The sequence below is a fragment of the Rhyacophila brunnea genome, unplaced genomic scaffold, assembly GCF_057557595.1.
Source record: "Rhyacophila brunnea isolate RB1 unplaced genomic scaffold, BYU_Rbru_1.0 scaffold_1, whole genome shotgun sequence".
In the NCBI taxonomy this organism is placed as follows: domain Eukaryota; kingdom Metazoa; phylum Arthropoda; class Insecta; order Trichoptera; family Rhyacophilidae; genus Rhyacophila; species Rhyacophila brunnea.
The window spans coordinates 9330390-9353104 of NW_028232751.1; the positions used below are offsets into that span (position 1 = coordinate 9330390).

The window sequence follows — 22715 nt, forward strand, 5'->3', positions numbered from 1 at the left end:
TAAGTCCATGTGAAGTTTGTAGTTTGGTGGTCAACGGCTGGTCGGCACCAAGTGGACACATTGACGTCAGTAGATGTGTTCATAGCAAAAGTTGGGAAATGCCAAACTGTCAGCAAGTCCCATCTGCTGGCCTCCCCGCGGCGACCTCCAGGAATGCAGCGTAAGCTGTAGCTAATAGCAGGGGGTGAAGGGCGAGTGACCGGCGCCATAAAACTGGCCTTCTGGCTAAGGGAAGGAAATCCCCGACAGAAAAACCCGGTCGAGCCGACCCTCAGGGCCCTCGTGGCTCAGGCCTCGGGAGCGCTGGGCTAATCACCTTGCCTCCTTAAACGAAACAGATTAACACAGCACCTACACAGCAGCCTCGGACGACAACCGGCTCTGTAAAACGACGACCTTGCATGGAAATGGACAATGAAACAGGTAGAGTAATCCTCTCTAACAACTCGTGTATGCGCATTGGGACATATAATGTTCGCACCCTGTGTACCCCCGGAAAGGACCTGCACGCCACACGCATCATGCACACCTACGGTGTGGACATCCTAGGGCTGAGCGAAGTGCGCTGGAAAGGAGCCGGGATAAAGTTGATTGAGGGTTACTCTATTGTCTACTCAGGTCAGGAGCAATATCATCACCAGGGAGTGGCCGTATTGATGTCAAAGAGAGCGGCCCGTTACCTCGTGAAATGGGAACCAATCTCGGAGAGACTGATACGTGCCTCCTTCAAGACGCCAGATAGCTCTTTGACCGTCTTTCAGTGCTACACCCCCACTGAGGATGCCGACGCGCAGATAAAGGATGCCTTCTACGATTCTCTCCACGCGGCAGTCTCCGCCATCCTCCGAAGAGACCGCGTGATTGTTATGGGGGATTAAAATGCGAGAGTAGGAGCAGACCCGGTGCTTGGCCCTACGGTGATGGGACGACACGGCCTCGGTGACCCCAATGATAATGGTGAGAGGCTCGTAGAGTTTGCCACTCTGAACGAGCTCGCCATCGGAGGTACTGTTTTTCCCCACAAAGATATTTACAAATATACGTGGACGTCTCCTGATGGACGCACTAGGACGCAGATTGACCACTTCTTGTACAGTTTGAAGCACCGAAATGAACTTCTCGACGTGCGTACTTACAGAGGCGCCGATATTCTTAGAGATCATGAGTTACTCATTGGAAACATCCGAGTAAAACTCAGTCACCAGGCGAGGCCTCCAAAGCGCGAACAAATTGACATTGAGAAGCTCCGACGCCGCAAAATTCAGATCGACTTCGAAACTGCTGTACGAGATAGTGTTCATAATACCATCTGCCCGGAAGAACTACCTGTGGGAGAAAATGTGGTGTGGCATGAGATTTGCTATTTGCTAATGAAAATAAAATTGGTATAGAGGAAATTTCAAAATTTGGTTTAAATATAACACAACAGTGAAATAATATAATATATATATATTATATACGTATATTTATACAAATAATCTGTAAATAAGTTGATACCTTTTAGGTGCAATACATCTGATGTATGCATGTGGCTCTTTGTTTAATATCCCCAGCCAGTAGCGCACCCATAATGTATGCTTAAACATTACTTACATAATATCGGTTGTGCTACCCGCTTGGTCTAGAGCAGTGTTTCCTAAAGTGTGGTACGCATACCCCATGGGGTACGGGAAGAGTTTGGTGGGGATACGCGCTGCGCCGGGTTATGGCTACGCCTGGTGCAACAAGCATTAATACAACATCCATGCTAGAAGGTTTATCGCATGCGGAAGAAGAGCAATTGTTGGAATTATTAGCTTCAGACGGATTCTTGCAAAATAAATATAAGGAGTGTACCATCATTTAGGTTGCAAATGCAACATGTGTATCCAGTTTTAACAGAGAAATTCCTGAAATACGTTGCCTTTTTCAACTTCATATCTATGTGAAGTTGCTTTTTCAGCATTTGTAGACATTAAGTCAAAAAAAGGAACAGCCTTTGGGTGTGTAACCGCATCTCAGATTAAAATTAATAACCAGGGAACCAAATTATGATGATCTGTCGTTTCAACATAAATAATTTCATCCTTCTCATGGTTTATAATGAATGTTATTTTTTAAAATATAACTTTTATTTATATTTTATTATGAATCAATTTTATTTTTCGTTTATTATTATTTTGTTTATGTACTACAAAAGGAATATATTTTGATTGTTATTAAAGTACTTATATGCATTTTTCTTTGACGAGAATTACTCAGTGTTACGAAAATTATAGAAGGGGTACACAGATGTCGAAAGTTTGGGGAACACTGGTCTAGAGAGCTACAATATTTATGCCGAATTCCACCGAAAAAAATGTTCTTTTGATTTACACCACCACCGTAGTGGGTGTAGTCGTTCTTTTCGCCGAATGTTTATCGCAGATTTTTGGTTTTTTAATATTGAGGTTTCAACATATTAATTGAAAATGGACAAAAAAAGTATTATTGCTTTTAAATTATACACAACCTACTCAATACAACACAGCCTAATATCTCGTTTATCGGTCTTTTGTCTATTGCACTCGGTGTACCTACACCATGGCCCCTACATCCTGAAACGGGCCCTCAGGCTAGGGCAGTGGTCGGCAAACTACGGCTCTTTGGCCCCTTGAGTGCGGCTCTGCCACATATGCTCTCTGCCATATTTGACATGGCTACAAAGAAGAAGCAAAGAAAATGGAAGAGGATAACCGTAAATGTAATGTTGAATAGACCGAGACTTAGCGTTTATTCAAAACTTAAATGCCTTACCGACCTTTATTTATGTGTCGGGAAAAGTTAGCGCATTCAAATTTAGAGAGATACTACAACTAAAAACTCGTAATTTTGCGCTAAATATTCTGTCGATGATGCAAGGAAGAAAGCTGAGGAGAAGAGTCAAGAAAAATAAAGTTCTGTATTTAATTAGGTACTGAATATCTTTCAACAATGTTAATATTGCAAGTTTTGTGGTTAGTAAAAAGATTTCCAAGAGAGGAAATCAAGAGTAAATTGAGAAATCGATTTATTGATGAGAACCTGGAATCGTGCTTAAAATTAAATCAACAACATACGAACCTGACTTACCCAAACTTTACAAGGAGATGCAAGGCGTTTATTCACATTGAGTTTGTCAGTCATTGTCATGATTCAATTTTATGGATACCTTACTTACAATTTAATTTTTATTAATAAATAAGATCATTATTACGTATGATATTCAGTTTTATTCAGTGTACCTACCTATAATTTAATTAGGACTTAAAACTTTAACTAAAGTTTATTAAGTAAATTAGCAGTGTACCTACTTACTACCTACGCATATAATTTCAGTTTAAGAAATTTGGCTCTCAAAAGAAATCTCAATCGTTGTACTGTTGATATTTGGCTCTATTGACTGATGAGTTTGCCGACCACTGGGCTAGAGTATTTGACGGGCCCCCTATCCACCGCTTAGATTAAAGACAGTGTGAAACACTACATTAACGTTTTTCAAATTGTGTTTTAGTTCAAATTGAGGGTACTTATACAGTGATTTATTGGCGATTTTCAATACATCTACTTTAATAATGGAGCTGTCGAGTATCGACACAGTATAATAATCTGAAAATATTATGGACAATTATATAATTTAAAATGTTCATAGTCATGAAGTGTAATAGCACCGCAGGCGACTTTTTTTACTATTAAAGATAATTTATGATGTATGTTTATCTCACTTATCTGGTCAACCCGACACGCCGGCCCCCCACAGCCCGGGCCCCCAGGCTAGAGCCCTGTCAACCCTCCCCAGCCATCACCTATACCACTCCAGAATTCGGGTGGACACCGATAATTTCATTAGGGAACGGGTTTCTAAAAAAACCTGTCATCAGTGTTTCGAAATTTTTGTATTAGAAATTAAAATCTAAGAAATTTTACTAAAAAGGGTGCTGGAGAATTACAAATCATTTTTTGCCGTGTTGTTTGTCTAAGCCCAAGGTATAGTTTATTGGCTTTCGATTTCAATGTGTAAAATCATTCTGATGATTTTCATATTTTGGGGGGGGCAAGGCCCCCTGCCCCCCCCCTGCGTGCGCCACTGTCTCCAGCTATCTTGTTGTTCAACAGTTCTGCAGGGCTATTCTAAATAATGAACACGGTAACACGTTTCCGTTATTTTTATTGCTTCAAAGTAACATGGATATCACTCACAGTAATTCTATGAACAATGCGGTCATCTACAATAATTACACCCGCAGGCCAAGTGTATATATCTAAAATCAAAGTACGGTGTGTTTGGATATGAGGAATGTACCTGGAAAGTGGTATTTTGCTGTTGAAGCAACGAGAAGCTGTGAGTAGTTGGCGTCAAAAGTCAGTGGCAGTGGAAAGGAAACATCTTTTCGGAAGGAAAGCTTAAAAAGTCTTGACTTTGATTCTAAAGATTATAATCGAAGTTAAAAAGATGCTGTTCTCTTCACTTAATTATTACATTATTAGCCTCCATAAAGGGTTAGTCTTTGCTTGATAGTACGAATAGTTTACTTGAAAAACTACTATAACAATATATTGACTCGAAAATTTGATAATACATAATAATATATCAATACTACTTCTCTAAGAAGATAGATATTTTTTTGCCTTTTTGCCGCAAAAGTTATTCATGTTTTTGTCATTTTTTCCCCATTCTTCAGTAACTTTTATATTACAGATAAAAAAAACATGATACCTAAATCCATGTGCAGCTTTTAGTCACCTTACGAATACTATTTTGTGTTGTATCTCACCAATGCCAACGAGCCATTTTCTTGAATATTAAATCAGGCAAATGTTTGTGAAGATGGCCGCATTTGCCAGCAAGTGTTTGCTGTATCAACATGGTATCAGTCTTTCAACGCGTATCAAAGGGCGCCAACATTTGCCTGATTTGGCCCATTGTAATAAGAGCTTTAAAATTAATTTTTTCTGAGAATTTTATGATTATACTGCCCAAGGACTTTGTGTTTAAAATGGTTTAAAATCATTAACAATCAATTTATTAACATTTTTTTATTGCGATGATGAAGTCATTCAGGACGCGAAGACCCATAGAGCTAAAGGTCTGATTGGGTTCAATCGCTCCAATCACCCTAATATCAGGATATCAATCATAACGGCAAAAAAACAACACTTTTACAAAATAGAGTTGCAGATATTTTATTATGAAGTAATAAGGAATATTTTTTTAATCATTTTTCATTTTGAGTTTCCCAGAAAAACATGCATGAAAATAATAAATTATCAACAAAGTAAATTGTGTAGTAATTTATCACATTATACATCTATACAAATTTATTTTAAGTCTACACCTATAGTGGAACGTACCACCAACTTAGAAAACTTATTAATTATTTTGTCAAATAATTGACTATTTTTACATATATTTTTTACGAATATTGACGAATTTTTTTTATTTCCATCACCAATATATTTACAAGACAATTAAATTTGTTTGTATAAAAATAATGTAAAAGTATACATAATATTAGAGAATATGTGGACATAAGTACGGGAGACTATATGTAGGAAACTTAGTAGGTACAAACACATCACATTATTTGGTTACCATACTTAAATACATTTAATGTAATTTTATGTGCATAATATTTTATTATTGTGTATATATATAATTTTTGTATTTAGGATACAAATATAATATATTGAGTATAATATGTATACAACAATTATGGCTGACTCGTTATGTGACTTAGCGTCAAATTGTAGATAGTTTGATATCGAAAATTATCATACAATTGAACATTTTTAATAAAAAAATACAGTTAAAAAGAAAAATATTAAATAATTGACATTAAACAGGCGGAAAAACATCAGAATCGAAAATCAATTAACCTGATTTTTCATACGTACATACTACGACATGAAACCAATACTTTTTAAGAAATTCTAGGGATTTATTAGATAAATTACATTTTATTGTGTTGGTAATGAATAGATATACAAGATAAGCTATTCTTCCGATTTATGGATTACGTATTATTTTTTAAACAGCATAATACTTAATTATGTAACTAGATTCTTTATGACGAAAAATAATTTGTCATTATATTATTTATTTACTTGAATTATTATTTTGTAGTTATCATCTTATGTCAACCTACTGTATACTAGAATCTAATTATCTATGTAACCTCAAAAACATTAAGCATTGGAAAATAAAAAGGAATTTGAAACTCTCATAATGACTATATTTTTATACGGACAATGTCGAAATATCACTAAGATTATAATTGCGGCAAAAGCCATTGTAATTGCTTTAAATTTTAAATAGAACAAATTTATTTTAATTCTTTTTCTGATGATTCACCCACAGTGGATTATTTTGAGAAAATATAGTATAATATAATATATATGATATATTATGAATATATTGGACATTAGCATTTACACAAAAAAGGTAATAAATCGTCGGAACAATGGAATTAATTAGTTTTATTAATAAATTCGCATATTATTATGTAAAATTGCAATTAATGTCGGTTTGTGTTATAAAATCCATACATTCTTATGCCCCCAAACTCATAGAAGAATTCATTAGAACTGATAGTTCAAAATGGTAGGTAAGTATTGTTTTAAAATTGTATTTGGTTTTCTGCGGCGAAGACTCCACACAGGAATTGGTTAGGCCTAACAACTACATAATTCAATTACCAGGGATACATAGTATAAATTAATTTTATATTCCAAAATATAATGGATCAATGAATCTACAACATGAGAAACTAGTTATATTTTTAAATATTGTAAAATTGTTAGTTACTTTGGAAAGATAAGAATAATTCCGAAGTATGCCAACAAAAATACTATTACATAATGAAATCTGTATTTAAAAATTATTTATTAACCAATGGACGCATTCTGATTACTCTGTATTTTTTGATTTACACCCAATATACCAGAACAAACTGCCTCATGTTACTTGGCGTCACTATCTATTCAATTCAAGTGGTCTCCAAATATTGTATTCTACACCCGTCTTAAAAAATATATATTCTTGGCGCCCCGGCCCCTCCTTTGTATCATAAATTAATATACACACTTTTAAATGGTATAAAAATGTATTAACACCAAAAATTAGAAAAAAAACGTAATTACAGAATAATAACAAGGTTTTACTATTTAAATTTTTTAAATTGGTTATTAATGCGATGAATGTGCTCGTTTATTAGCACAAAGTATATCAAATATAGTTTTCATTGAGGAGAGTACTACTCATAGCTCTTTTTCTAATACTAAACGCGTGTGATATTTGGATTCCATTGCAGCTAATGCAGAAAATCTCGTTTCGCATAAATATTATGTTACTAATGGCCGCAGTAGGTACTTGCATTGCTTTGTTTGACAAAGTTTTATATTCTTCACTTCATCAAAATTGTACTAGGGTCAATCCAAATTAATCATCCTGTTCGTGCCTCCATTTTCAATAGCCTCCCGGTTTGGAAATCGCTGATCTATTGTATTGTTATTCTTTTGGTTTATTATAACCATTTACTTACATCTAATAGGCAGTCTTTGCCACTGGGATATTCAGGGTAAGAAATTCTAGTTATAAGGTACCTAACTATCATGTTCATACGCGAGCTTTTCTCAACCCTTCTGTAGTTCTTAACTAACATCGACAATGTCATGTTTTGTTTGTTAACATTAACGTTTTTCACTAATAGTAAAATATTTTACGAGCGCTGTTGTGTTCGCAGGTGAAGTTGAGGGATTTCTGCAATATCGTCATTGAGGAGTTAAAACCACCGATGTGACACTTTTGTCAAGTAGTTGTTCTTATGTTTTATCTTCATTTATATACATAATACCACATTGTTTCGTAAAACTGTCAATGTACTATATACCACCAAAATGAAAATATACCTACTTAATTACGGTCATCTCAGATTTAGCAGGTCTCATTTAAAGAAGATTGTAATATCTCTAATGTACCAAAATAGTCATCACATTGGTGATATTACAAACACTCGATGATAACAAGCCCTTCTCTACGTAGTATTTAGAATTTAGATAATAAATTAATCTAGTTATTCAGTGACTTATAAAAAGAAAGTTTATCTTCATATCAATGATTATAGAACAGTATCTTTTGATAAAATAGCAGAAACGGAATATGACCTAGTCCTAGTTCTCTGTATTGAAGGTATATTCTAATCAATTAAACTAAATCAATAATTCTATAAAAGCGAAATTTTTTGTTGCGATTTGAAAAGAAAACTCATTGTTAACTCCAAGCATATTTTCCATTATTCTATAATCTGAGGGCAAAAGACAAAAAAGAGTGGTTATATTCAAATGGACAATACATAAAATTTCACCATAACAGTAGGTATGTATATCAAAAAATCGCTAAAGTCTATAATGAATACAATAGCAGATTACATTTTTATTATTCAATATTGAAATTGCATATTTTTATTACATCTATCTAGGTATGTCAATAACATTGTTTTATAGAACATTTTCATCAAATCCCATTTTTTAAATAATCCATTTAATTTAATCAATATCTTTTTATAATATAATCAAGATATTATAAATAATATAAAGAATTTTATTATTTGATAATCAAATAATCAAAATTGTTATTCAAAAGGACCCACGGTTTCTGAGGCGGGTGCTCTGGCACTACTCCACCGTAGGGTACCATGTAAAAGCACCATACCTACATATCAGCTTTTTTCTGCCTGCGGTCAGCGAAACATTCAAAATATTTAAAAAAAAAATCAAACAATCAAAAAACATCAAATATGTCAGCCGTTATATTTATCAGAAATTAATTGCTTGTGTTATTAACACACTTAAAATATTATTGTATACCTATCATCAATAGTTTATTTTACATGTTTTCATTTTTTCAGATACGTGAATGATCGTGATAATTCTATGAAAATGTTCCGTAAACAAGTTGTAACCTATTCATGTTTAAAATTAAGTAATTGTTTTTATACAACACTGTGTAATTGTCCATATAAATGGAATATGTTTTATTAGGCCTCTCGAAAAAATATAAAAAATACATATTGCTGTAGCATATTTTATTTCTTTCTTCTTTGGAATCTAACTACTGGCAGTTTTCAATTGAATATGAAGTTTAACTTAGCAGAATAAAGTATCTTATTATAAAGAGTAAGTAATATATTATTTATATATTTCAGAGTACCTATATAAATTAATATCAAATAAAGTTTTTGGTGATATATAATTAATAGAAAAATATCCATTACACTATGACAAACTGGGAGAAGACTAGACATGGTTTTTATTTAATTATATCAATCATTATTATAATATATTTAGACCAGATTTTTTATGGTTGTTTTATTAAAGAAAGAAATATCTTTCTATTCATTATTCAGTTTCTTTCTTCTTGTGCTAAACAAATTCTTAGCAAAGAAAATTCTGCAACGAATGACTTTTTCTTATAACTATTCATAAATAAAGCTCCAATTGACTCTAATTAAACATAGGAATGTTGTAGTAGTAATAAAACAATATTATAAAAATGAAACATAATATCGACGAAAGATTACAAATTATAAATTTTGATAATGAAATAATAAATTCGTGAAAGTAGTAATTTGGTTGCTTATTGATCAAACAGAGGTCATGACCAGGCAACAGTAATGAATATCACAAACATATTAATTATGTCTTCAGTCTCTAAAATTTTATAGTCTCTTGTACATTATGACAACTACATATGTCTCCGTCAGCATATATCAGCTGAATCGTGAACGTTTCTTCTTAAACCGATTACAAAATATAGAATGTTACACCATATTCCATCACAATTATTGAACTTAACTAAAAAATCGATAATTATTGATTAAACAAACCAGACGATAATAATAATTATTTACCATTCTTCGTTTATAGACACCTGCTTGTCATTGATTACCACTACGCCATCGTTTTTTCGGTTGTTCAAAGCGCTGAGAAAATAATCTACGATTGAATTTCTTATAATTATAATATGTTTTAGTAATTTATTATTCTATTTACTAGCTTTGAAAAGAAACTGGATATTAATTTTTTTCATTTAGTAACTAAATGTGTTAATAATAATTATAATATTGTAAACTACATATTTTCCAATCAAAGATGTATAGAAGAACATAGGGAAATCGCAATATTCGTTGCTTATTCATTGGCCAATTGATATAATTTGGTCGATATACATATTTTATACAACTTTTGTAACATAAAATATACTTATTTATTCGAAGTATCAAAAAGCTCTACGTTTCAAAATATCATAGGTTGTACCATGGTGACTATAAACAATATTCTTAAACAACACTAACTCCAACCAAACGTCCTATATTTTTGTTATAATAAATAATTTTGTTAATTGACAAATAGAAAACAAGCCACAATTTCAAAAATAGTCAAACATATTTTCTATACTTGCCTTTTAATCTAGTAGCAGACTAGGAGGGTGTTACAATGAAGATCCTTTCACTAACATGACCTAAATATTATGTAATGTATTTTTATATTACATACCGACTAATGCTCGTTAAATCATGTTACCATATTAGGTGCTATAGGGAGTTTAGAATAAAATGTCGATTGTTTTTATATAATAAATCATCATAATAATTATGCGATTTGTAAAAATCATGGAAGTGACAAACGCCTTTTTCTTTCTTAGTGCATAACTGCTAATAACACAAATAATGGGGTATGCATAAATAATATTTCTATTTTTACTATTAACATGTAGAAGTTCCAGTAAAATTCGGGTTTCTATAGAAGTTTTATTCGTTGATTGCATTGAGTTAATTTTATTTTAACTTTTATTTGAATTATCTAAATATTTAATGGACTTGATCTATGGCGGTGTTCAACAGTAAATCGTGGTATACGTCATATATAATATATTATTTCCTTTCATGTATGTAGATAGCTATAATATTAAACCAATTTGTAGTACTTGATACTTTAAATATTTTCATACTTAAAGTGAACAACCTACATATTTGGGGATTCTATAATGATAAATTGACTATTTTTAAATACCTACATAATATATTTCATAATTTTCCACTGAAAATAATAGGTTTACGAAAATAAGAGGAGTCTATTTACAAATACCTACATGTATACTATTTAATGTTTGTGGTAAACGAAGTTTTTGTGTTTCAATCGTAAATGGGTGGATTTAACGTTGGTTTCTTTTTTATATCGTATAGTATAATCATTTTAGAACAATATGACCATAAATGAAGATTTGACATATTAAAATAAGTTATTTTTAAATTTATCGATTTCTGTAGATCAATATATTTATAATTTATTTTTGTATGATTTTGTTCGATAGATATAGATCATCACGTATAGTATATATTATTTTTTGTTAGATTTGATCATATAATGTGGACATATCGGTTTTTGGAAATATACTACTTTGTGGAATATGCTACTGATATGTTATGAAAAGGCAAGTACAGAAATTAAACGTTCAATATAATTGAAAAGATTTTACTCTTAAATGTGATTTTTAAAAATTGTTTGCTACCGTATAACTATAAATACATTTTTAATAATTGTAAGAATAAATTGCCATTGTTTGTTTGTATCCGATATTCACCGTTTTCATCTAAGCTCAATCTAAATCCAACTAATTCTAACCAAGCATTGCTTAATAATCAACCTAGTGTGCTAAATTTTAGTATTGCTTTTTATTGCCGAAACATTTCCCGTGAGACCATGTCCTAAATATTAATTTTAGCATTTACATATCAATAAAGCACAATATGCTCACGCTCAGACTTCTAATTTTGAATAAGGGTTGACGTCGATCATAAGAGGTTATGCCACTTCGATGTCATCGGAGTCTTCTTCGGTTTCCCCGTCCCTGAAGCAGGCGGACTCCAGATGCTTGTTGAGGTAGCTCTTCAACGCGAAGGACCTGTGGCACCTCGGGCACTCGAAGTTCTTGTCCTGCGAGTGCGTCTGCATGTGCGCGCGAAGGTTCGACCGGTCTGCGAACGCCTTACCGCAGTGTGGACAACCGTAAGGTTTCTCCCCTGTGTGTGATCTCAGGTGGCCCTGCAGTAGCCACGGTCTCGAGAATGGTTTTCCACACACCCCGCAGACGTGTGACAGTTTATGGGTTAATTCGTGCATAGCAAGCGCAGGCATAGATACGTACGCCTTTCCACACGTGACACATTTTTTTGCTGCCACCGAATCAAGGCTGCGATGAGTTTGTTTGTGTCTGGAAAGATTGCTGGATGTCGCGTATTGCTTGCGGCATTCGCTACAGGAGTATCTGCGTGAGGGGCCTCCGCTTTCATTACACATTTCGCCAGCCCCGGCTTGCATTTCGTCGCTTTCCGAATCGTCTGAGGTAGCTTTCTTGGATTCCTTTTTGTTTTTATTTTTTGAGCGGCCATCGGTCACAAGTAGAGTGTCGTAGGAATAAGCCACTGCAGGCTTATCGTCACGTGCCGTTTCGTGGGTTGTTGCAATTTGAACATCTCGGTGCTCTAATATCCTAATAGTGGGGGTATTGCTTTCGCTATCTTGAGGATATTCACAATTGGAAGAAGATATTTGAGAGATAGTTTGCAGTTGGTTGCTGTCGGGTAGTGTTGACATGATATAAACTTGCGCGGGCTGATAACATGGCAACGCCAGAGGAAGCGGCATCGATGAGGGGTAATTCGGGCCATTGTTGCGTGATGGCTCTACGATGACAGTCTCCGTATTTTGTTCGTGCACCATAAGTTCTGGACGAGAGTAGGTGGGGGTAATTTCATGGATTTCTGAGAGGTGTGGGTTGTAGTATGATATCGGGTGGAGTATTGTTAGAACGCTGGGGGCGTTGATGTTGGGGGCGCTCTGTGAGAGTGATAGTAGATCGTGTGCAGCTTCAGTTTCTTCTGGTGTGCGCTCGCCTATGTTTAAGCGAGACAGAGGCATGTTTTCGTGTTCCCTCTGCACTTGTGGTACGAACTCCTCCATGTAATCTGAAATGTCAAATATATTTTTTAAAGTAGCATTCAGACTTGTGTATTATACAGTAACGCAACTTTAAACTCTGCCCCCTCCGTAATACGTAAAAGAAATATCACAAAAGCCTATGACTACTAAAAGAAATTTCCTCGCAGGTGAATTATTTTACTATAGGCTCATGGAACAAAGTTATAAGAAAGTTGTAAGCAATTGCGACTTTTAACCAAAATTAGAAGATTTATCAGAAATATAATGACATTAACAAGGTCCATTTGCTAAATAAATTCATTGATAACTAAGTACATCCTTACTGGAAATAATGTAAATTATATTAAATTAATTAAATTTAATTAATTAGTCAAAAATCGCTTAAATGATGCTTAGAAAACTTAATAATAAATATGACCATAAAATATATGTAATAATAGGGTGCGGTCCGATTCAACAAATTCACATTTTATTACATTTTTTACAATAAAATTGTAAGTTTATCTTTGACTTAAAATAAAAAATATTTTTCTTTTTAATGTTTTCAGATACATATTTATTCATTAAAATTATCAAAAAAATGTAAATTGTAAATTATCAAAAAAATGTCTCAAATTGCAAGCTTCGTATTTTTCCGCTAAGTGCCTCTTTAAAAAAGGCTCAGTAAAGACTTCACCTTAAGCGCCGGTCTATATTGCCGAGGGTCCCAGGTTCGAATCCTGGGTCTGGCAAGTACACATATTGTTTTTCAATTTGTGTATGAGTCAGAGTATGGACCTAATAGGTTGAGGAAGTGGCTGACATCCATTTCTCGTAAAAATAAAATCTGTTAATACAAACCTCCTCTCTGTGGAGGCCCATACGATCCTATTAGGATCGGACATGGTCAAAAGAAGAAAAAGTGACGAATTATTAATTCCCACTTATTTGTGAATTAATTTTATTTTTAATGTTGTTGTAGACATATAATATAGGTAAAAATTAAAAAAAAAATACAATATAAATTAAATTTCAATATTGTACTTCAAAATTTGAAATCCAAATATTTTATATTATGGAAAATAGTTTGAATAGTTATAAATTAATGAATCAATATTGTGCTTTAGTTTTTTGTAGAATCGATTTTTTACTAGTTAAATCTAACCGATCTTTTTGCAGGAATCAATTACTATCGTTAGGAACATACTAAAGTAAAGCGTTGTGCTAAGTTTCGATCCTAATTGATGTTACGTTACGCCACTGACGGCGTTTTATGTAAAATTAAATGAAATATTTACTGTGTCAAATTTGACAACATTCCTAAACTCATTGGCAGATTATCAGGCTAATTTTTGTTTTGTTTGGCTGATCGTCTGCTATGATCGGCTTCGATCATCAAAAGTCGCCTTCGAGTCATTCCCTGGATTTAGTCGTGACTGATTCGAACAATTCGTACGAAAATATCCGAATTAGCCTTGAGTTTCTAAGTGTTGCTGCACGTGGCGCGTCCTGTTTTGAGTTTGACATAACAATACAAATTTGACGTTTACGAGGAGTGCCTGACTTTATTCATTATTATAACAGACAATGATTGGCCACGCCGACTCGATATCAACCAAGGCCAACTTTGAGGCATTTGAAAAATTTGCTGCGTCATATGGAGGACGGAATAATTCCGATCCCTCCTTAGATTCATCACTTTCAACTCATGACTCCTCTGTTTCGGAAAAGTTTCAGTACACGGGTATAGAAGACACCTCATGTCATTAAAGATAAATGACGGCAGAGCAAGTTAATATTCTTTTTATTTTCTAAAACTCTTTCTTTAGCACTAAGGTGCATGGTTGCTACATCAGTCCCATGTAGCATTCGGGACAGGGAAGTGTGGCACTAATTATTTTTCATTCTGATACGTTTATATCATCATGGATGGCGGCCGTGCACAAACCGCGGCTGCATATACATGGCGGGTGGAGATGGGGCAACTCAAATCAATACCTAATACAAAACAAAAAAATCCTAGTAAATACAATCAGCAACTCGTTACTTGTCTAAATGTTATCTCCAATTGCTATTTAAAGTATCAACAGAATGAGGGAAGACTATTTAGTGTAGCCACCAAGCTGACCAATATGTATATATCTTTCGGTTAAATTATTAATGTTGATACTAGCAACTGAGCGTATATTACGAACCAATCAAATCAAGCGTTTACATGATCGAGTTGGTAGCTGAATCTTTCAGTCTAATTGATAATTAAAGTCGACGATCGTTGAATCTGGTTGGGTCTGCGAGTCTGCTGGTGTATTTGGGCCTTATATTGGGATAACTATGGAAAAATGTCAATAAGTTATGACAACGATTTTAATGATGGTTGTTAATATTCTTATAATAGGTAGGTATGTACAATTACGGTTTTTTTATGACACGCAATTAGAAAATGTTTTATATCACTGTAAATTATTATATTATTATGAGTGAATGGCGTGCGGCACGAGTCACGATATAAAGGGATTAACCACTGCCGTGCAATACCACGTAAGTGTTTTTAACCTGTGAAGAAGTACAAGCGAAAAGTACCTAAGTATCTAATATTTAAACATATTTGCTTATGAAGTATGCATTTTGGACTATGTCAATGTCTAAAAATAGTACGAGTCTCGTATAAAAAAGAATGTGTCCAGATAACCAGTGTTTGAGTAACCTGACTGTTTCCTCATTTTTCTCTCAAAGATTAGGTATAGTTTAGATATAATTATTATGCTTGTATGTTTATACGTTATAAAACATTGCTTTTTTGTTTTGTGTTTTGTGTGTGAGAAATTTTAAACATTTGCATAAAAAAATGTATTTCTTATACCGTATAAAAATGACATGGTTAATAAAATCATTTGTCTATGTGCCTAAAAATTAATTATTTGAAAATTCATTAAGTTTGTGTTGAATGTTCTTTAAATTAAATTTGTCTATTTCTGCATTTGAATCATACACCTCTTCGAATATTCTTCCTGATAATTTTTGATATTTTTTGTCTCACAATCTATTCCTTATCGTAATTTTATGCTACCGCATGTAAATAAGTTGCCTATACAAAAATGTCAGTATGCTAGCTTACCGTTCCTTGCGATGGTAGGCTGGGGGCTGTAATACGGTGGAGCGACGCACGCCTCTGTGGGGCTGACTGGCCCTGGGGCCCCATCTTGAGCGGCGGGACTCCATGAGTCTCTTTCCGGAGACGAGCATGACTTCCCGCAGTGTTTCTTCACCATGTAGCAGCGAGGCATCTTCGGGCCGGTACTTGCAGACGTTGAGGACAGCCACGAACCGGGCCAGTCGCTGTCGTAACAATAAGAATATATTTCAGTTTATAAAGTTATATTTATTACAGTTAGGTCCCGCAAAATAAAATATTCATATAAATATATCCTTAATTATACTAAAGTATTATTTGCTGATGTTGATTGGTTTATGCATGCGTATTTTGATTTAAAAACTATAGCCCACTGAATTCGTTTCTCATGTCTGATTAACAGTGAAATTTCGAAGCAGAGAATAAAAAAACTCAAATGCTGCATCTACCCTCAATGATTTATTATTTTTCCTCGGACACAGGGCTCGAAATGGACTGGAGCATACCGGAGCGCCGTTCCGGTTCGTAAAAAATATATTTTGACCGCCTGAGCACGATAGACCATATAAAAAAAATCTGACACTTATTTTTATAAAATACAATTACATTTCATAACTATGTAAATATCTTCATAAAATTGTCGAGCGCTCCGGTTCGTAAACTTTTATTTCGAGTGCTGGGTCTTGGTGAATATAGTTTTCCCACTATTTGTAGTATAATGCAATATTTAATAGTAGTAGCAGTACACGTGACAATCTCGCAAGGGGTTCGAAGCCTGTCGTAAAATATGAATAAACAAAACATGGCGCATTTACGTACATCAATATGTCAACGCAATGCAATGAAAAAACTATCTGTAGATATTAGATAAAACATTATTTTGAAAAACCCAAGAAATATATACTTATGTAGCTATTTATATTCAGTATTGAATAATAAAAAAATAAAATAAATTATTTATATTTTTTCATTTTAAAAATGAACTGGGATACTTTATATTGTAGGGGACCTTAAAATCAATCAGCGCCTGAAAAGTATGTCAGTCTTGTGTGACACCATCAAAATATTATATTCTTGTATTTTTGCGAGAAAATTTAAGGCTGCGCCAGATCCGTATTTTGCAATGAATCAAAAATATTGGGCTTGGGTCGAAATCCCGAAGGCCGGAATCCCGCAGGCCGAAATCCCGAATGCTGAAATCCCGAATGGCCGAAATCCCGAAAGCCTAAATCCCGATAGCCGAAATCCCGAATACCGAAATCCCGAACGCTGAAATCCCGAATGGCCGAAATCCCGAATGGCCGGAATCCCGAAGGCCGAAATCCCGAAAAATAAAAAAAAATGCAAACATCAATAATTGCGCAATTCAATAATATTAATTATATTATAATTCAAGATAAGTGTTAAGATTGCGCAATTTTTGCAGGAGAGACAAAAACCCACTTCACAAAATGGTTTTTTTGTCTCTCTTGCAAAAATTGCGCAATTCAAGATTGCGCAAATATTGATGTTTGTATATTTTTTTTTTCGATTTTTTATATTTCCACAAAAATGGGTTTTTGTCTCTTTTTAAAATTGCGCAATTATTGATGATTGTATTTTTTTATTTTTCGGGATGTCGGCCTTCGGGATTCCGGCCATTCGGGATTTCGGCCATTCGGGATTTCAGCATTCGGGATTTCGGCCTTCGGGATTTCGGCATTCGGGATTTAGGCTTTCGGGATTTCGGCCATTCGGGATTTCAGCATTCGGGATTTCGGCCTTCGGGATTTCGTCCGGCACCCAAAAATATTAGATCTAGGAAGAAAAATGATAAGTGTGCAAACGATGCTCGTGGCTGTACTAGAGTAAATAGGTTCCCAGTTCGCCGTGGACATTATCCCGCACATGAAACACAAATTTATTCAACAACGGACTCATTAGCCACTCCAGTTATTCAAACCTCTAAAGGAGACACTCCATACAACAAAATTTCATTGATGTTTTAGAATGTCAGTGATTATTATTTTTCGTCAATATTGTAGTGGGTATGTATTTATTGGTTTTTTGAACAAAAATTGTGAATCTGTCTGCACGAACAAATGTCTACTATGAAGATCAATCGTTTCGGTAATTATATTGTGATTCGATACTCACTCCATTTAGTTATATTGGCATAAACTTATTTATTACATTATCCACCTCAGCATACAACCGATTTACTTTTTAATATAGTACCAAGACAGTTACATACACTTTGTCCATTAACTTTACTCATTTAGTGGTAACATAATTATACTACCGTAAGTAGCAGTGACGAAGGGTGGATTTGATTTGATTAGATTTGATATAAATAATGCACACTAAACTTTGTCAGTCATAATTATTTGTTTTCATTGAACCAAAAATCCAATTTGCAGTTGGTGATGGTTAGTTTTTAAAATTAAATTAATCACTGCCGTACCAAACCACAATAATTATTAGGTATGTTATGACACTATGTACAAAAATAGTGCACACTTTTTTCAAATTGAATATATATCTTATTATAAATGGTGTTATATGGATTATATTATATGGATTGGATATGGATTTATTTTTAAAGTAAAACTTAGATTGTTCATTTTTTTATAGTGGGGGGACGGACTCGAAATCAGTCAATGCGTCGCGCATAAACGCGCTATTGGCTACATGAAAAAGTTCGGTGGGGCTACACTCCTATTAATCAAGAAGGTTTTTAAAGTACGAAATGCGGCGTCGTCTTCTGCTACGCTTACCATTGATCTTTTCTTAGATGAAAGCCGGGGAATGCTGTAATTTTGTTCTCTCATAATGTGGCCAACGACTCCTAAGATTTTTCTTATTCGTTTAAGGGGCCACGTGTGTACAAGATTTTTTGTGTTTTCCTTCAAAGTAGCAACCACGAAAATTATTAATGAACTGCGTTTTAAAATGAAAACGATATTATTTTACATCTTGCTTATACTTGCTAACATGATTTAAAAAAAATATTGTCTTCCTCTCTCGTATTGCATTCTCTGAAAAAAAAAATAACCAACATTGAACGCGCGTAATTATTTTTTAACACGTAAAAACATCAAAAATAATTTAATTTTCAGCTATTTATATATTAATTCAATATAAATACTAAATTAAAATCAGTAATTCAACAGACCATATTATTATCTTAACAGCCTTCTATATTTTATGACCAATGACATTAATATGGACGAATCATCTGGAAAAGAAAATGACACTCACTTTATTGTCGGGTCTGCCGAATGGCATAATCTGTTCTAACGCCATTACAATAAAGGTGATATTGCTATAAATTCCTGATGCTTTTTGTTGGGTCTGCCGAATGGTTCGGTTCGAACGGGTTCGCTCAAATGAACATTGACATTAGAAACACTGCTCTAACGCCATTACAATAAAGGTCATATTGCTATAAATTCCCGATGCGTGATATCGCATAATGGAAATTGCGTGACGTCTACCTATACATGCGAATTTACTTGCTAGCTACTGTATTGAGTGCGTCGTCCATTAATAATGTCATTGTTTATGACCCAACACTCTGAAAAAAATGGCGGACTAGTCACAGCTGATATTTTACCGCCAAATCGCAAAAACGCCGTACGAATTTCTTACTTTTTGTGGAATGTAAAACTTAATACCAAATAGTTTCATTTTTAAATATATGACAATAACATTTAGTCAATTTAGTACAATATCAATCAAATCGAACACTTCCTAGCTAATTACGTCTCCGGATACTTTTTGATTTAGCATCAGTGTATCAGATTATCAGATCAGGTATTTGTACCTCCATGAAAGAGATATCATTATTTGCAAATGCATCTAACGTTAGACCGTTAGAGCTCCGTCAACCAAATCGATAATCTCTTCGCATATTATTGTCTCTTGATACTTTTTGATTTGGTTTCAATATACCGGGGAGCTTAGAAATATCAAGAGATAAAATAAATGTACCTACAAAAAAATGGGAAAGATGTCATTACCTATATTGTTTTAAATATCGAACTTTATAAATAACTGCATTAGAGCGCCACAGAATCATAAACCTCCTGGAATAGTATCTTTGCTTGATACCTACATTTTGATTCAGTACATACGTATCCACGGCTGTACCCGGCGTACGAAATATAATGAAGATAATTAATTATATATATAAAAAATAGAAACTATTACTATTTTAAATAATTGTTAATATTGTAAAATTGATTTTTTGATCTACGCAATTAAACTGATTATATTTAGAAAATTAAAATGTCGCCATGCACAATACGTATAACGCAGCACTGGTACTGGCAACAGTAGAATATTATTATAATATGACCGATTAGTGTATTGTTTTTATTTTGAAAAATTAAGACGATGAAAAAATGGTACTAAAAATTGTTATTGAATGATTGCAAACAAAAAATAAAGCATAATCGTTTCCACGCATTTAAAAACATACTGTAATAATTAAATGTTTTTTTTTTTTTTTTTATTAAAAAAGTTTTTATATTTAAAGAAATACGTAAAAATTACGAAGGCTTAATTTCATTGATAAAATTCGTTGACAATTCATTTAGATGTCGGAGTGTGAGGCTATATTTTATTAATTTGGAATAATATAGACATGCCATTGTTTTGTTGATATTTTTCTAGTTGAATTCATAATACACGACTTTATAAACATATTATATGAATACAATTCCAAAGTGTTTAAGTTAATTTTTGACAAAAAAAAATACATTTCAGACGAGCATAAATCTCACGTCTGTTTGAAACGGATCGACCACTGAATATAATGAAGAAATCCAGCAAAAAACATGGCGTATTTAAAAAAAATACTACTTCTTCTAAGTTCGATAATTATTACAAATCAATTATAATTCGTAAGATATTTGATGAAATTTGTAAGGTTAAAGACATAGCTTATAATCACTATCTTTAGATAGATATTAAAACATGTAAATCGTGTCCATTTTCTGAATAGCAAAATGCCTAATTCTTGTTATATCTCTGTCAGATTTGGGTTCACACTTATTATAAATATAAATTTTTACCGTAAATATTTTAACATATAATGTTAACAACAATTTTATTTTATGGTTTTATGAATGCGTTAAAAAATTAATAATTTAAAAAAATTATAAAACCACGACACATGAATGTACTATGTAAAATATGACTATATTCTAAATTATTAGATCGAGAGGTTTTAAAGAATACTAGTTTATGTAATAAAAATACTTTATGCAGTCATAAAATGTTTAACATACATACATAGAAATAATGCTTTAAAAGTATATAAATAGATTTTCTACAACGTTTAAGTATTATCCAGGCTTATGCTCTGAAAATACCAAAAAATCTCTATTTTGACCTATGTGGCACATGTGGGCCCTTAAGAACAATAACATTTGTCATTCGGTCAGTCGAAGAAATGTTGAGGATGTGTCTACACAGCCATGTCTCTAAAGTTTAGACTCTTAACTTTTTTTGTTTAACGTTCATACTTCCATACAATTTATTAGTAGAGTCACATAAGAATCCGCTTGTTATGTTGTTACTTTGAATGTCAGAATCGCACTAAGTTGAATCTGTGCATGCATCACCTCATGTCCCAATATGCCAGTGGCAAAGAGTCCATACTAGGCGATTGTTTGAAGCCTACTTTCTTAAGAAAAATATTTTTAAATTGCATATTGACTTATTTATATAATAACTTGATTATATTATATTCTATAAAATAATTTATTTTGCCAACGAGAGATGCCGTATGTGTAGGAATGTATTACACAGATAATTACAAAACAATCTGCAAAGGTTAAATATACCACAGCGCGCCACCTGTCTTAACGTAAATAAAGGTCAGATTATGTTTCAAATATTTCTGAATTTTTGAAGTTATACTTCTTTAGGCGCGTTTGGGAAAACAGATCAGAGTGTATTTTTGGCGTGTGATGAAGTTGCGCGCGCAAATGTAACGTATTAATTTGGCATGGGACGGAAGTTTTCCCTGCCGATGCAACATAATTTATTTTGCGCGGCGACGTTCGGGTGTTCTAAATGCTGGAGGTTTGTAATTTTCAGCTGTGGCTTGGGCCAGTTGGGTAAAGACTGAATGTTGCAACTTTTATTATGATTATTCATTTTTCATTTCGGTCTCAAGCGTACATGCGCCTGCGCATAGTAGTTCATTACAAACAAGTAAACAGCACGTGTTGTAAACATAACCAATATAATGTCATAAAAATATATATGTTTATAAACAAATTTCTGGAGACTAATATTCTATACTGTTATTTTATATTCATAAAACTTTATTTATATTGGAGTGTATATTTATTTTTCATTGTAAAGGTTGTGTATCAAGGTTTGAGACTATATTATTTATGTAAGTATTATTTATGAGTAAAATTATATATATCAATAAATAAATAAATTTTGTGAATGTTGAGTTGGTAAATAATTCAAACAATGGTATGTTATAAATTTACAATATTTAGACACGTCATACACAACAATACATATTTTTACAGTTTATGATAATATTTGTCGCATATCTCAAAGTTAATTTATTTATTACCGGTTTATATAAGACAATAATAATTAT

The 22715-nt window shown here is 33.2% G+C and overlaps 1 protein-coding gene across 1 annotated transcript in view; it reads right to left on the minus strand.

The window, feature by feature from the left end:
- Positions 1 to 11362: 11362 nt before the first annotated feature.
- LOC147079454 (uncharacterized) overlaps positions 11363 to 22715 on the minus strand; it is a 37740-nt gene continuing 26387 nt past the window's right edge. The window contains exons 3-4 of the mRNA XM_085941199.1: positions 16091 to 16311; positions 11363 to 13022 (exon numbers count right to left, since the gene is read on the minus strand). Of these exons, the coding sequence (XP_085797325.1) occupies positions 11860 to 13022; positions 16091 to 16259 (1332 nt within the window). The 5' untranslated portion in view covers positions 16260 to 16311 and the 3' untranslated portion in view covers positions 11363 to 11859. The remainder of the gene's footprint in view (positions 13023 to 16090; positions 16312 to 22715) is intronic.